The 13,800-nt window shown below is 45.4% G+C and overlaps 1 protein-coding gene and 1 long non-coding RNA gene across 2 annotated transcripts; both read left to right on the top strand.

The window, feature by feature from the left end:
* Positions 1–1,496: 1,496 nt before the first annotated feature.
* LOC130298318 (uncharacterized) lies at positions 1,497–2,282 on the top strand. The gene is made up of 3 exons (XR_008849758.1): positions 1,497–1,553; positions 1,729–1,876; positions 2,153–2,282. It is a non-coding gene; the product is annotated as an uncharacterized LOC130298318 (long non-coding RNA).
* Positions 2,283–3,565: 1,283 nt separating this feature from the next.
* LOC130298299 (oocyte zinc finger protein XlCOF22-like) lies at positions 3,566–13,800 on the top strand. Its single transcript, XM_056551230.1, has 5 exons — positions 3,566–3,688; positions 3,772–3,836; positions 4,003–4,468; positions 8,185–8,431; positions 12,821–13,800. Exons 1-5 carry the CDS (start codon positions 3,601–3,603, stop codon positions 13,692–13,694), a joined length of 1,740 nt encoding a protein of 579 aa, XP_056407205.1. The 5' UTR covers positions 3,566–3,600; the 3' UTR covers positions 13,695–13,800.

The following is a 13,800-nucleotide window of genomic DNA, read 5'->3' as shown; positions in this document are numbered from 1 at the left end:
CACAGTGTAAATAAAAATAAACATGTGGTATCGCCGCGTGCGGAAATGTCCGAATTATAAAAAAATATCATTAATTAAACCGCACGGTCAATGGCGTACGCGCAAAAAAATTCCAAAGTCCAAAATAGTACATTTTTGGTCACTTTTTATATAATTTAAAAATGAATAAAAAGCGATCAATAAGTCCTATCAATGCAAAAATGGTACCATTAAAAACTTCAAATCACGGCGCAAAAAATGAGCCCTCATACCGCCCCATACGCGGAAAAATAAAAAGTTATAGGGGTCAGAAGATGACAATTTTAAACGTATTAATTTTCCTGCATGTAGTTATGATTTTTTCCAGAAGTCCGACAAAATCAAACCTATATAAGTAGGGGATCATTTTAATCATATGGACCTACAGAATAATGATAAGGTGTCATTTTTACTGAAAAATGTACTGTGTAGAAACGGAAGCCCCCAAAAGTTACAAAACGGCGGTTTTTTTTTTCAATTTTATCTCACAAGCCATCATATGGATTTTTAGGTGCAAAATTGAAAGAGTTATGATTTTTTAAAGGCAAGGAGCAAAAAACGAAAGTGCAAAAACGGAAAAAACCCCGGTCCTTAAGGGGTTAAAGGAGTTCTGTAGTAAAAAAAAAATAACCAACGGATAGGGGACAAGTTATAGATCGCAAGGGTCTGACTGCTGGGACCCCCTGCGATCTCTTGTACGGGGCCCCGACAGTCCACAGGAAGGGGGCGTGCCAACCACTGCACGGAATGGTGGCCAAAACGCCCCCACCATGTATCCCATAGAAATACATGGAGGGGGAGCTTCGGCAGCTGCTTCCTGTGGGGGTCGGATCGCGCGCTTGCTGCAAACTGCCGTGACCCCGTACAGGAGATCGAGGGGGATCCCAGCGGTTGGACCCCCGCAATCTATAACTTATCCCCTATCCTCTGGATAGAGGATGTTATTTGTCACTGCACTAGTCTTTTAAGGGTTAATAACATCCCCAATAATCCTGATCTGATGGTGACCGCACACACATACCTGTATCTGTAGAGGAGCCGTGTGCTTACAGGACCTGCGATGATGTCACCGTCATGTGATCAGTCACATGGAGGAGGAGTCACATGATCAGGGGCTGCTGCTCTGGGAGATCTCCACACACAACACAACAGACGTGACTGCCCCACCAGGACCTGCTCTGTATCTGCTACATGCTGGAGGTGTAGGACCTGTGATGATGTCACAATCATGTGACCAGTACATTTGGGGGCAAAGTTTAGCAGTATAAATATGACTGTGGGTAAAGGACCTGTGGGGAGGATCATGTGACAGTTGTGGGCGGGGTTATGTAGTGCTGGATAGAAGAGATTGTAGTTGAAGGACCTGTGATAATGGTCATGTGACAGCAGAGTCCTGCATACACTGAGCAGATGAGCCTAGAGCAGCAGCCCCTGATCATGTGACTCCTCCTCCTCCTCCATGTGACTGATCAAATGACGGTGACATCATCGCAGGTCCTGTAAGCACACGGCTCCTGTACAGTCTGCAGGTGGAGGTATATACGGGTGTGGTGACATCAGGAGCGCTGGGGGAGGGGACATTACTATTAACCCCTTCAGGTCCACAAGGTTTTATGACTTAAGGAAGAAGATCACAAGATCCAGAACTTTCTCTGTTGTTGTTTCTATTAGCAGCCGCCATTTCTCATTGTCTCCTCTTCTTCCCTTCAGGTTTCTCCAATCCAGGATCCTCTGCTGATATCTTCTATATAAGAGAATTCTCCTGGATGACCCATCAACCATGGAGAGAGACAGGAACAAGATGGCCGACAGGATCATAAACCTCACCCTACAGATACTCTTCCGGCTTACTGGAGAGGTGAGGGATTCTGGGAGTGATGTCACATGACCTCATTCTTATCTATGAAATAACAGATGGATATGACTGGAGAGGTGAGGGATTCTGGGAGTGATGTCACATGACCTCATTCTTATCTATGTAATAACAGATGGATATGACTGGAGAGGTGAGGGATTCTGGGAGTGATGTCACATGACCTCATTCTTATCTATGTAATAACAGATGGATATGACTGAAGAGGTGAGGGATTCTGGGAATGTATGTAGTGATATTAATGTGTCTCTCCATACACAGGATTACACAGTAGTGAAGAAGTCCTCTAGTGGGCGCTGTCGGGCCCCTGTGTGTGAAGGATGGGGAAGAACCCTGAGCCCAATCCCGGGGCCCCCACCTCACTCCCTGATACATGAGGAAATGGATGAACAGAAGATCCTAGAACTCATCAACAAGATGATGGAGCTGCTGACTGTAGAGGTGACACTGCTGGGACATTATACAGTAATGGAGGGGTCTGGTGATGACTGGAGAGGTGACACTGCTGGGACATTATACAGTAATGGAGGGGTCTGGTAATGACTGGAGAGGTGACACTGCTGGGACATTATACAGTAATGGAGGGGTCTGGTGATGACTGGAGAGGTGACACTGCTGGGACATTATACAGTAATGGAGGGGTCTGGTGATGACTGGAGAGGTGACACTGCTGGGACATTATACAGTAATGGAGGGGTCTGGTGATGACTGGAGAGGTGACACTGCTGGGACATTATACAGTAATGGAGGGGTCTGGTAATGACTGGAGAGGTGACACTGCTGGGACATTATACAGTAATAGAGGGGTCTGGTGATGACTGGAGAGGTGACACTGCTGGGAATGCTGGGACATTATACAGTAATGGAGGGGTCTGGTGATGACTGTAGAGGTGACACTGCTGGGACATTATACAGTAATGGAGGGGTCTCGTGATGACTGGAGAGGTGACACTGCTGGGACATTATACAGTAATGGAGGGGTCTGGTGATGACTGGAGAGGTGACACTGCTGGGAATGCTGGGACATTATACAGTAATGGAGGGGTCTGGTGATGACTGGAGAGGTGACACTGCTGGGAATGCTGGGACATTATACAGTAATGGAGGGGTCTGGTGATGACTGTAGAGGTGACACTGCTGGGAATGCTGGGACATTATACAGTAATGGAGGGGTCTGGTGATGACTGGAGAGGTGACACTGCTGGGACATTATACAGTAATGGAGGGGTCTGGTGATGACTGGAGAGGTGACACTGCTGGGACATTATACAGTAATGGAGGGGTCTGGTGATGACTGGAGAGGTGACACTGCTGGGACATTATACAGTAATGGAGGGGTCTGGTGATGACTGGAGAGGTGACACTGCTGGGACATTATACAGTAATGGAGGGGTCTGGTGATGACTGGAGAGGTGACACTGCTGGGACATTATACAGTAATGGAGGGGTCGGGGTGATGACTGGAGAGGTGACACTGCTGGGACATTATACAGTAATGGAGGGGTCTGGTGATGATTGGAGAGGTGACACTGCTGGGAATGCTGGGACATTATACAGTAATGGAGGGGGTCTGGTGATGACTGGAGAGGTGACACTGCTGGGAATGCTGGGACATTATACAGTAACACCACTGGAGGGGTCGGGGTGATGACTGTATCATTGTGTGTCAGGTTCCTATAAGGTGTCAGGACGTGGCGGTCTATTTCTCCATGGAGGAGTGGGAGTATGTAGAAGGACACAAGGATCAGTACAAGGATCAGGTCATGATGGAGGATCAGCAGCCCCTCACATCACCAGGTAATAGACATGACTATATACACACGTCCTCTCATTATTTGTATATAAAGAATGAATTCAGTCTCTGTATGTGTTCCCTACAGTCACATCCAGTAAGAGAACAGCACCAGAGAGGTGTCCCCGTCCTCTTCTTCCACAGGATGATCAGGTAGATGGAGATATTCCCTATGATCTGTAGAAGGGCTGTGAAGCTCTTGTGGTCAGTCCCCTCACCCTCCATGACTCCTCATCTCCTGCTCATCTATAACATCCCACGTGACTTCTCCTACTGTCTGATGATGTTTACAATATTTCTTCCACATCTTATGAATCAGGGTCAAGATCTGAACAATATTAATGCTCCAGAGACAGATGTGAGCGGTGATGAGCAGTATAAGGAGGACATTCCAACAGGAAAAGATCTGAACAATATTAAGGCTACAGATTTGAAGGAGGAAGAGACAGATGTGAGCGGTGATGAGCAGAATAAGGAGGACATTCCGACAGGAAAAGATCTGAACAATATTAAGGCGACAGATATGAAGGAGGAAGAGACAGATGTGAGCGGTAATGAGCAGAATAAGGAGGACATTCCGACAGGAAAAGATCTGAACAATATTAATGCTACAGAAATGAAGGAAGAAGAGACAGATGTGAGCTGTGATGAGCAGTATAAGGAGGATATCCCGACAGGAAAAGATCTGAACAATATTAATGCTACAGATAGTGAGGAAGAAGAAGAGACAGATGTGAGCGGTGACGAGCAGTATAAGGAGGACGTTCCTACAGGTAACCGCCCAGGTGAGTAGTAACAACTTAATATAGAGAAAAGTCGCAGATTCTTCTGCTGTAATAATTGTGTAGAATTTTTTAATCTCTCTGTCCTGTCTCTTGCTGTATATTCTTCTATTCAGCCAAAGTGCAAACTAATGGGGCCCACGAGGCACCTCTTTAACTGTCCCAGGGGATCATTTTACACTGTGGTTTAGGGGTTTATTGTCATTTATTATTCACTGTAACGTATGTAATGCCATTTGTTGTTCTTCTGTGCCAATGGTTCTGTTACACCACACCTCTACGGTTCCTTCTAGGGATTGCCCGGTTTTGTACTATTCTGGCTGTTTAAGGGTAGTGGTTGGGTAATCTCCTCCGGTCATGAGTTTCCACGTGTTTCACTGAGGGATCCCGTTCCTATAGGTACCCTTCTAGTTATAGTTGCTGTAGGATTCCCCTGGAGGCCCCTCTTTACGTGTAAATTCTTTCCCTTTCGTTTAAGCCCAGTTGATTGGTTTATGTCGGGGGTCTGGGGTGGGAGTTCTAGCCACCCACATGTCCGAAAAAAGTGGAGTCCTTTACCCAATTTATGGCCGCCCCTATTCTATTCTGTGGATTGGTCTGTCTGGGGATTTTTTTTTTTTCTGTTCTTGCCCTTTTTCGGGTTGTCTTTGTTTGTTTCTGTGTTTTTGCCTCCCCCCCCCCCCCCATGTTCTTCTCATGATGTCAGATCCTTTTCTGTTTTACCTTCCTTGTATTTCTGGTTCCATCCAATGTTTCCTCCTCGCCTTCACCCATCTTTGGTCCTCTTGTCCATCATGCTCTCCTCGCCCTCATAGCTATTTTCTCCTCAGTATATGTTCCCCGCTGCATTCTCTTGCCCCCCGGGGGACGTTATCTCACCATGTGTAAGTTGGTGATGTGGAATGTTAAGGGTTTATGCTCCCTACAAAAATGCATAAAAATTCTGCCCTTTTTGAAACGTCTGCGTCCGGACATGGTCCCTCTCCAGGAAACGCATCTAACGGAGCAGGATTTTCAGAGAATGCAGAAGTTGTGGGTGGGCAAGGTGTTTGGCAGCCCAGTGGCGGACGGCAAATCGGGAGTTGTAACGTTGCTTCACAAGTCTTTCTCGCACCACATTCTCTCACACGAAAGGGATGACGAGGGGTGTTTTTCTCATTTTCAACTAGTCCGTAATGGTACCACATATCACGTTTATAATGTTTATGCTCCTAGTGGTGATAACTCTTCCTTCTTTGCATCTTTAGCAGATACAGTCAATAGGTCTAATGGACCGCACACCATCCTGGGAGGGGACTTAAATACAGTGAATAGATCATAGACGCTCAGCTCACATATCTACCATCCCACATCAGAGTGACAGGGTCCTCCCTCCTTTCCTGACACAGACGGGATTGATAGACTCTTGGCGGCACTTCTCACACGTACAGGGTTCATGGTCTCGCATTGACCATTTCCTAGTCAGTCCCCCTGTGTGCTCTCGCTTGAGAGAAGTGGACATACGGGACCTGGTCATTTCGGATCATGCACTGGTGGTCTTGGAGCTCCTGCCATCATGCACAAAGGGTTCTGACATCTTGTGGCGGTTTTTGTCTTATTTAACGAAAGATGAATCTTTTCTAAGTTTTCTCAGGGGGTGGCGGCTGGAATTTCAAACGGACAATGCATCCCACATTGACAATCCCTCTCTGTACTGGGAAACTGCTAAGGCGGTACTTAGGAGTCAAATTATGTGTTATAGTAACTCCGTCAAAAGGAATACTCTGGAGGGTCATGCAATGGCAAGCGCAGCCTTAGCAGAAGCTTACTCCTGCTTTTTAGAGTCCCCCACCGTAGATCATGAACTCAAGTGGCAGGCAGGAAAATCCTTGTATGAACTCTGGTTGGATAGGAAAGAGAGAATCCATAGGTCTCACTTTGAAGTAGTTATGTTTTGGCAGGGCAATAAGGCGGGACGTTTGCTAGCACGTATAGTGAAGGAGTCACGCATGCGTAATGCATGCGTAATGCATGAGCCGCACTCAGTTAATGGCGTCTTGGACTCCTACTATGCTGCTCTCTATTCTTCCCCGCTCTGAAGAAAGGACGCGGTTTCTGGAGGGGCTCACCCTACCATCTTTATCTGATGAGCAGCAGCAGGAGCTCAACGCAATGTTCCAATGGAAGAAGTAGCCACTAGTATACACGCTGTGGCAAATGGGAAAGCGCCAGGGCCAGATAGCTATCCTGGCAAGTTTTACATTAAGGTACTCCCCAATCCTGACAAGGACCCTTTAGAACCTGGTTGTTATCGCTCTGATCAACCAGGATGGGAAGTTATTATCTAAGATCCTGGCAGATCGCCTGGCTAGATTTTTACCTTCCCTTGTTGGTGACGATCAAGTGGGGTTCGTGAAAACCCGTTCGGCGGTCATCAACATTAGGAGGGTACTGGCAGTATTGGACAGTGTTTGGGGCCAGTCCCAGACAGCAACCCAACCCGCATTGTTTGCTTTGGATGCTGAAAAAGCTTTTGACAATGTTCGGTTTGACTGGCTGCGGCTGGTCCTGACAAAGTTTGGGATTGTAGGTCGATTTAGCTCCTTTACAGACTGCCTATGTGATGGTCTCAGGGCTAGGGTACATACCCCAGGCATCTTATCCACTCCCCTCCAGTTTGCGAAAGGAACACGTCAGGGTTGTCCCTTATCGCCTTTATCGCCGCTATTTGATCTCCTCTGATATCTACAGAGGTATAGCCAGGGGCACCCAGGAGATCAAATTGTCCATGTGTGCCGATGATGTATTACTTTACCTAACCACCCCAAGGAGGCTGTCCCTAAAATTCTGAACTTTCTATCTTATGCCGGAAGCTTTACGGGCTACAGGGTCAATGTCGCCAAGAGTATGCTTTGGGTGCAACTCCTCCTGGGTGGTGTCTTGATACAAATGCCTTGGGTGTTACAGTGGCCTCTGCTTCCATAATGTATCTAGGCATTCGCATTGGGAAGACTCCTGACATGCTTTATTCACTCAACTACACACCCCTCTTTCAGCGTATTTTTGTGGAGTTGAAGCGCTGGGACCCCTTGCCCTTATCTTTCCTGAGTAGATGCCATCTCGTTAAAATGATTAGTTTCCCCGCTTTTTGTACCCCTTGCAAACTCTCCCACTTCTACTTCGGCATGATGACATTAGACGCCTCAACGCAGCCTTTTAATGCTTCCTATGGCAGGGCGAGCTCCCGCGCATAGCTTTACAGAAGCTCATGCTTAGCAAGGTTGAGGGGGGAGTTAATTTCCCAAACATCGGGGGCTATAATTTGGCTTGTTTGTTTCGCCAAGCACTTGATTGGCTGCACTCCTCTGACTACTTCTCCAATCTAGCGGTGGAAACAGCGCTGGCCGCCCCATGGTCTCTACCGACACTGCTTCACACTTCATAAGCTATACTTCGGGTAGGGATCAGGGGCTCAGTGCTACTACGAGATACCATAGTGACGTGGAAGGAAGTGCGAAAAGTTTTTGGCCTTCCGTTTCTGGTATCCAAAAGGATGCCCTTGCTTGACCACCCAGAATTCCTGCAGGGTAAATCTTCTCTGTGGTTGAAATTGTGGCTTTCTAGAGGGTCTCAGACGATGGGGGCAACTGATTTGTAGTGATGACCGTAGATGGCTCACCCCTGGAGAAATGTTCTGTGTGTTTGACCTCCCCCTGTCCCACACTCTTTATGCCAATCAGGTAATGCCTTTTGTTCGTCTAGATATCGGAATCTGTCGAAGCAAGCCCCAAACCACATTTTAGATGACATTATAGGCAATGAATCCCAGAGAAGGTCGATCTCTGACTTGTACGCAGCCTTCCGTAACCGCTTCCTAAAACTTGATCCCAAACATGTATTTCGGACGTGGGAAAGATGGACACGGCACACAAACATTACTGACGTAGTGTTGAGCGGGTCTGTACGGAAAAATGTTATCGATGAGAGGTGGAGGGAGACATACTTCAAGGTCGCTCACGCTGCCCTATATGGCTTCAACATCTTGCCCTCCCATAACTTCCCAGATAGGATCACTCATTGCCCTAAATGAAGTACCCCACTTACAAACATGTATCATGGCATCTGGGAGTGCTCACACTCAGCGATATACTGGCGTCTCATACAATCGTACATATGGGATCATTGGAAGGTGTGGGTCCCTTTTACACCGCAATCGCTCCTATTTCACCAATTAATTGCGCCCACCGGAGGGAGGAGGGGAAGGGGAGGAGAGGTTTCCTGGGTTTGTCCATATAGTCCATTTAGTTGCCATGCGTTGTCTAAATGGTTAGATACTACCACTCCAGATTTGCCTATGCTGATTGCCCAATTGAAATAGTTTCTAGACGTAGATCACTTAGATGCCGAGAGACATTCAGAAACTGGCACTAAACGTTTTTTCTAAAAATGGAAATCCTTTCTTGTTACTCACTTTTACTCTCGGGGGATCATTGAGATTGTACGACCATTTAGATACACCACTTGGGGTTCTCTAGGGGCACTAAGATTACCAGATAAATAATACTGAATACAGGCTGACCATTTATTTTGAGCACTATGGCTCTCGGTTTGGATGCCCTGGGAGTCAGAGGAGCACCAGCAGGGTCCGAGTGAGGCTCCCGTAGCGAGGAGCTGCACTTTATGCTTGTCTACATGGTTTGGGTCTGGGGGAGGAATGTGGTAACTCTGTCTCCCCATCGACGACACCTATTTCTTACCAGATGATGACTGCGCGGTGATCGATGTCAATTTCTCCTAAGATGCCTTAGTGCACTTTTCAAGGACGTTGAGAGACTATGCTATTTTCTACTTTTCGTTTGGGGGAGGAGGGATTTATATTATAGGGATTATGGTACCTGGGTGAAGAAGCTTTATGCGCTCTTTACATTCTCGGAGATGCCATGTTCTCTGCCTAGGGCAGGGCATACCTGTACGTAGGGCATACCTGTACGCCCTACGCCCGGTCCTGGTATTTAAAACGGGGTCACTCTAATGATAGCGGGGACCCTGGGCCAATGATCAGTGCCGCGCGCTATTAACCCTTTAGACGTGGCGATCAAAGTTGATCGCCGCATCTAAAATGAAAGTGAAAGCTTCCCTGCAGCTCAGTTGGGCTGATCGGGACCATCGCGATAAAATCGCGATGTCCTGATCAGCTAGGATGCAAGCGGAGGACCCCTTACCTTGCTCCGTCGCGTCCAATCGCTGATTGATTGCTCCAAGCCTGAGATACAGGCTTGAGCAATCGACCGCCTATAACATTGATCCATGCAAAGCTATGGCTTTGCTGGGATCAGTGTAAAAGATGAGTGTGTGCAGTGTTATAGCCCCCAATGGGAGCCATAACACTGCAAAAAAAAAGTGAAAAAAAAAGTTAATAAAGGTCATTTAACCTTGAATTTAACCCATAAAAAACTGAGTAAAAATAAACACATATGTGGTATCACCACATGCGGAAATGTCCGAATTATAAAAATATATTGTTACTTAAACCGCGCGGTCAATGGCGTGCGTGCAAAAAAATTCCAAAGTCCAAAACAGCGTATTTTAGTTTTTCACTTTTTATATCATGAAAAAATTAATAAAAAGCAATCAAAAAGTCCAATCGATACAAAAATGGTACCAATAAAAACTTCAGATTACAGCGCAAAAAATTAGCCCTCATACTGGCCTGTATGCGGAAAAATAAAAAAGTTATAGGGGTCAGAAGATGAGAATTTTTACGGATACATTTTCCTGCATGTACTCATGATTTTTTTCAGAAGTGCGACAAAATCCAACCTATATAAGTCGGGGATCATTTTAACCGTATGGACCTACAGAATAAAGATAAGGTGCGATTATTACCCAAAAATGCACTGCGTAGAAACGGAAGCCCTCAAAAGTTACAAAATGGCTTTTTTTTCTTACATTTTGTCGCTCAATGAATTTTTTTTTTACGTTTCACCGTTGGATTTTTTTGTAAAATGACTGATGTCACTGCAAAGTAGAATTATTGGCGCAAAAAATAAGCCAACATATGGAATTTTATGTGCAAAATTGATAGCGTTATGATTTTTAGAAGGTGATGAGGAAAATATGAAAATGCAAAAACGGAAAAACCCTGCATCCTTAAGGGGTTAATAAAAATATACTTAAAAAAATAAGTGACCAAAAAATCAGCCAAGAAGCATAGGAAGAAGTGGTCTGTGGTCACCACCTGCAGAACCACTCCTTTATTGGGTCTTGCTAATTGCCTATAATTTCCACCTGTTGTCTGTTCCATGTGAAATTGATTGTCAGTGTTCTTCCTGAGTGGACAGTGGGATTTCACACAAGTGTCAGTGACTTGGAGTTACATTGTGTTGTTTACATGTTCCCTTTATTTTTATGTACTCAAATATAGGGGGAGATTTATTAAAACCCGTCCAGAGGAAAAGTTACCCAGTTGCCCATAGCAACCAATCAGATGGCTTCTTTCATTTTTAACCTCTGCAAAATGAAAGCAGCGATCTGATTGGTTGCTATGGGCAACTGGGCAACTTTTCCTCTGCACAGGTTTTAATAAATCTCCCCCATAATGTTTATGATTCCGCATGATGAACATCATAAAGGTAAAAATTACCAAACAACAAAAATGTGGATTTTTGGGCCCATCATATACCGTATATACTCGAGTATAAGCCGTCCCCAATATAAGCCGAGGCCCCTAATTTCACCCCAAAAACCCAGGAAAAGTTATTGACTCGACAATAAATAAGCTTAGGGTGGGAAATACATCATCCCCCCCCCTGTCATCATCCAGACCCCCGTCATCAACACCCCCGTCATCATCACCCTGTCATCATCAACACCCCCGTCATCATCGCCCCCGTCATCATCGCCCCCGTCATCATCGCCCCCGTCATCATCGCCCCCGTCATCATCGCCCCCGTCATCATCCGCCCCCCCCCCCCCCTTCATCATCTCCGCCTGTCAATCTCTTCTCAGTGGTCTTCAACCTGCGGACCTCCAAATTTTGCAAAACTACAACTCCCAGCATGCCCGGACAGCCATCGGCTGTCAGGGCATGCTGGGAGTTGTAGTTTTGAAACATCTGGAGGTCCGCAGGCTGAAGACCACTGCGGCCTTCATCATCATCATCCAGACCCCCCTTTTGTTTTCTACTCGCCTGCCCTCGGTGACGTCCCTGCGCATGAACGTCCCTGTGCGTCGTCATCAAGGCAACGTCACTAGTCCGGGGCCGGGCCGGAGGAGAGGGCATCCCGGTGAAGATGGACAGTCCGGAACCACTAACAGTCCCCACCAGACGGTCCCTGCAGCACAGATGACGGCCCGGACCAGCTCTCCCTTCTTTCCCACCGAGGGGAGGGGACTAGAAAACAAAAGGGGGGTCTGGATGATGACAAAGGCCGCAGTGGTCTTTGACCTGCGGACCTCCAGATGTTGCAAAACTACAACTCCCAGCATGCCCGGACAGCCGATGGCTGTCCGGGCATGCTGGGAGTTGTAGTTTTGCAACATCTGGAGGTCCGCAGGTTGAAGACCACTGAGAAGGTATTGACAGGCGGAGATGGACGGGCCGCACCATCCCCTCACAGCTAAAGCCAGAAAGTTTTTTTTTGTTCACTCGAGTATAAGCCGATGGGGGGCATTATACTCGAGTATATACGGTATCTGAAAAAAAGTTATCAAAAAGTCAGATATATGATGGGTAATGGTCCTGATAAAAACTACAAATCACAGCGCAAAAAAATCCTCCTCATACATCCCAGTATACGGAAAAATAAGAGTTATAGGGGTCGGAATACGGCAATTTTATGAATAACTCATTTTGTAAAAAGTATAATAGTAAAATTTATCGTATTTACCACAGAATAAAGAGAAGATTTTTTTTCCATTTTCCTCACAAATAGTAATATTTTGGTTTTGTCGTAGATTTTAGGACACAATAAAAAAAAGTGTTATTACAAAGTAAGATTTGTCCCTCCAAAAAAAGTTCTCAAGCGGCTCTGTATACGGGAAAATAAGAGTTATGGCTCTAAGGAGAGGAGGAAGAATGACAAATGCAATAGTTTAAAGGTCCTGGGATGTTAAGGGGTTAATACTGATAATAAAATCTGTGTTATTCTCTGCAGATTCTTGTATCAGGAGATCAGAGGAGAATCTTATATCTTCAGATTATAAAGCAGATGATGATATCACACAAGATACATATGAAGAACATTCCATTATCCCAGATACACCCTCAGCCCTTCACAGCCAAGATCTGTCATCTCATCCTTATATACAGGTCCTGTCTTCTCAGTCATCACAGGATGTTCAGCTAAATAAAGGTCACAGAAGGGGTGTTGGACATAAACGAGCTCATACAGGAAAGAAACCATATTCATGCTCAGATTGTGGGAAATGTTTTACTAAGAAATCACAACTTGTTCAACATAAAAGAACTCACACAGGGGAGAAGCCATTTTCATGTTCAGAATGTGGAAAATGTTTTACTGTGAAGCCACATCTTGTTAAACATAAAAGAACTCACACAGGGGAGAAACCATTTTCATGTGCAGAATGTGGGAAATGTTTTTCCCAAAAATCAAGTCTTGCTAAACATGAAATAACTCACACAGAGGTGAAGCCATTTTCATGTTCAGAATGTGGAAAATGTTTTACTACGAAATCAAATCTTGTTCAACATCACATAACTCACACAGGGGAGAAGCCATTTTCATGTTCAGAATGTGGAAAATGTTTTACTATGAAATCACATCTTGTTGGACATCACAGAACTCACACAGGGGAGAAGCCATTTTCATGTCCAGAATGCGGGAAATGTTTTACTATGAAATCACATCTTGTTGAACATCACAGAACTCACACAGGGGAGAAGCCATTTTCATGTCCAGAATGCGGGAAATGTTTTACTATGAAATCACATCTTGTTGAACATCACAGAACTCACACAGGGGAGAAGCCATTTTCATGTCCAGAATGTGGGAAATGTTTTACTAGGAAATCAACTCTTGTTAGTCATCAAAGAACTTGCAAAAGCAATAAGCCATTTTTATGTACAGAATGTGGAAAATCTTTTACTGAGGAATCACATCTTGTTGAACATCACAGAACTCACACAGGAGAGAAGCCATTTTTATGTTCAGAATGTGGGAAAAGTTTTACTCAGCAACATCAGCTTGTTAGGCATCACAGAACTCACACAGGGGAGAAGCCATTTTAATGTCCAGAATGTGGGAAATGTTTCGCTATGAAATCAAATCTTGTTAGGCATCAAAGAACTCACAAAGGCAAGAATCCATGGGAATTCCGGTCTGCCTGCTGATATC

The sequence above is a fragment of the Hyla sarda genome, assembly GCF_029499605.1.
Source record: "Hyla sarda isolate aHylSar1 chromosome 1 unlocalized genomic scaffold, aHylSar1.hap1 SUPER_1_unloc_9, whole genome shotgun sequence".
Taxonomy (NCBI): domain Eukaryota; kingdom Metazoa; phylum Chordata; class Amphibia; order Anura; family Hylidae; genus Hyla; species Hyla sarda.
The sequence above is the reverse complement of the archived record's forward strand: the minus strand, read 5'-3'. Positions and strand labels throughout refer to the sequence as shown.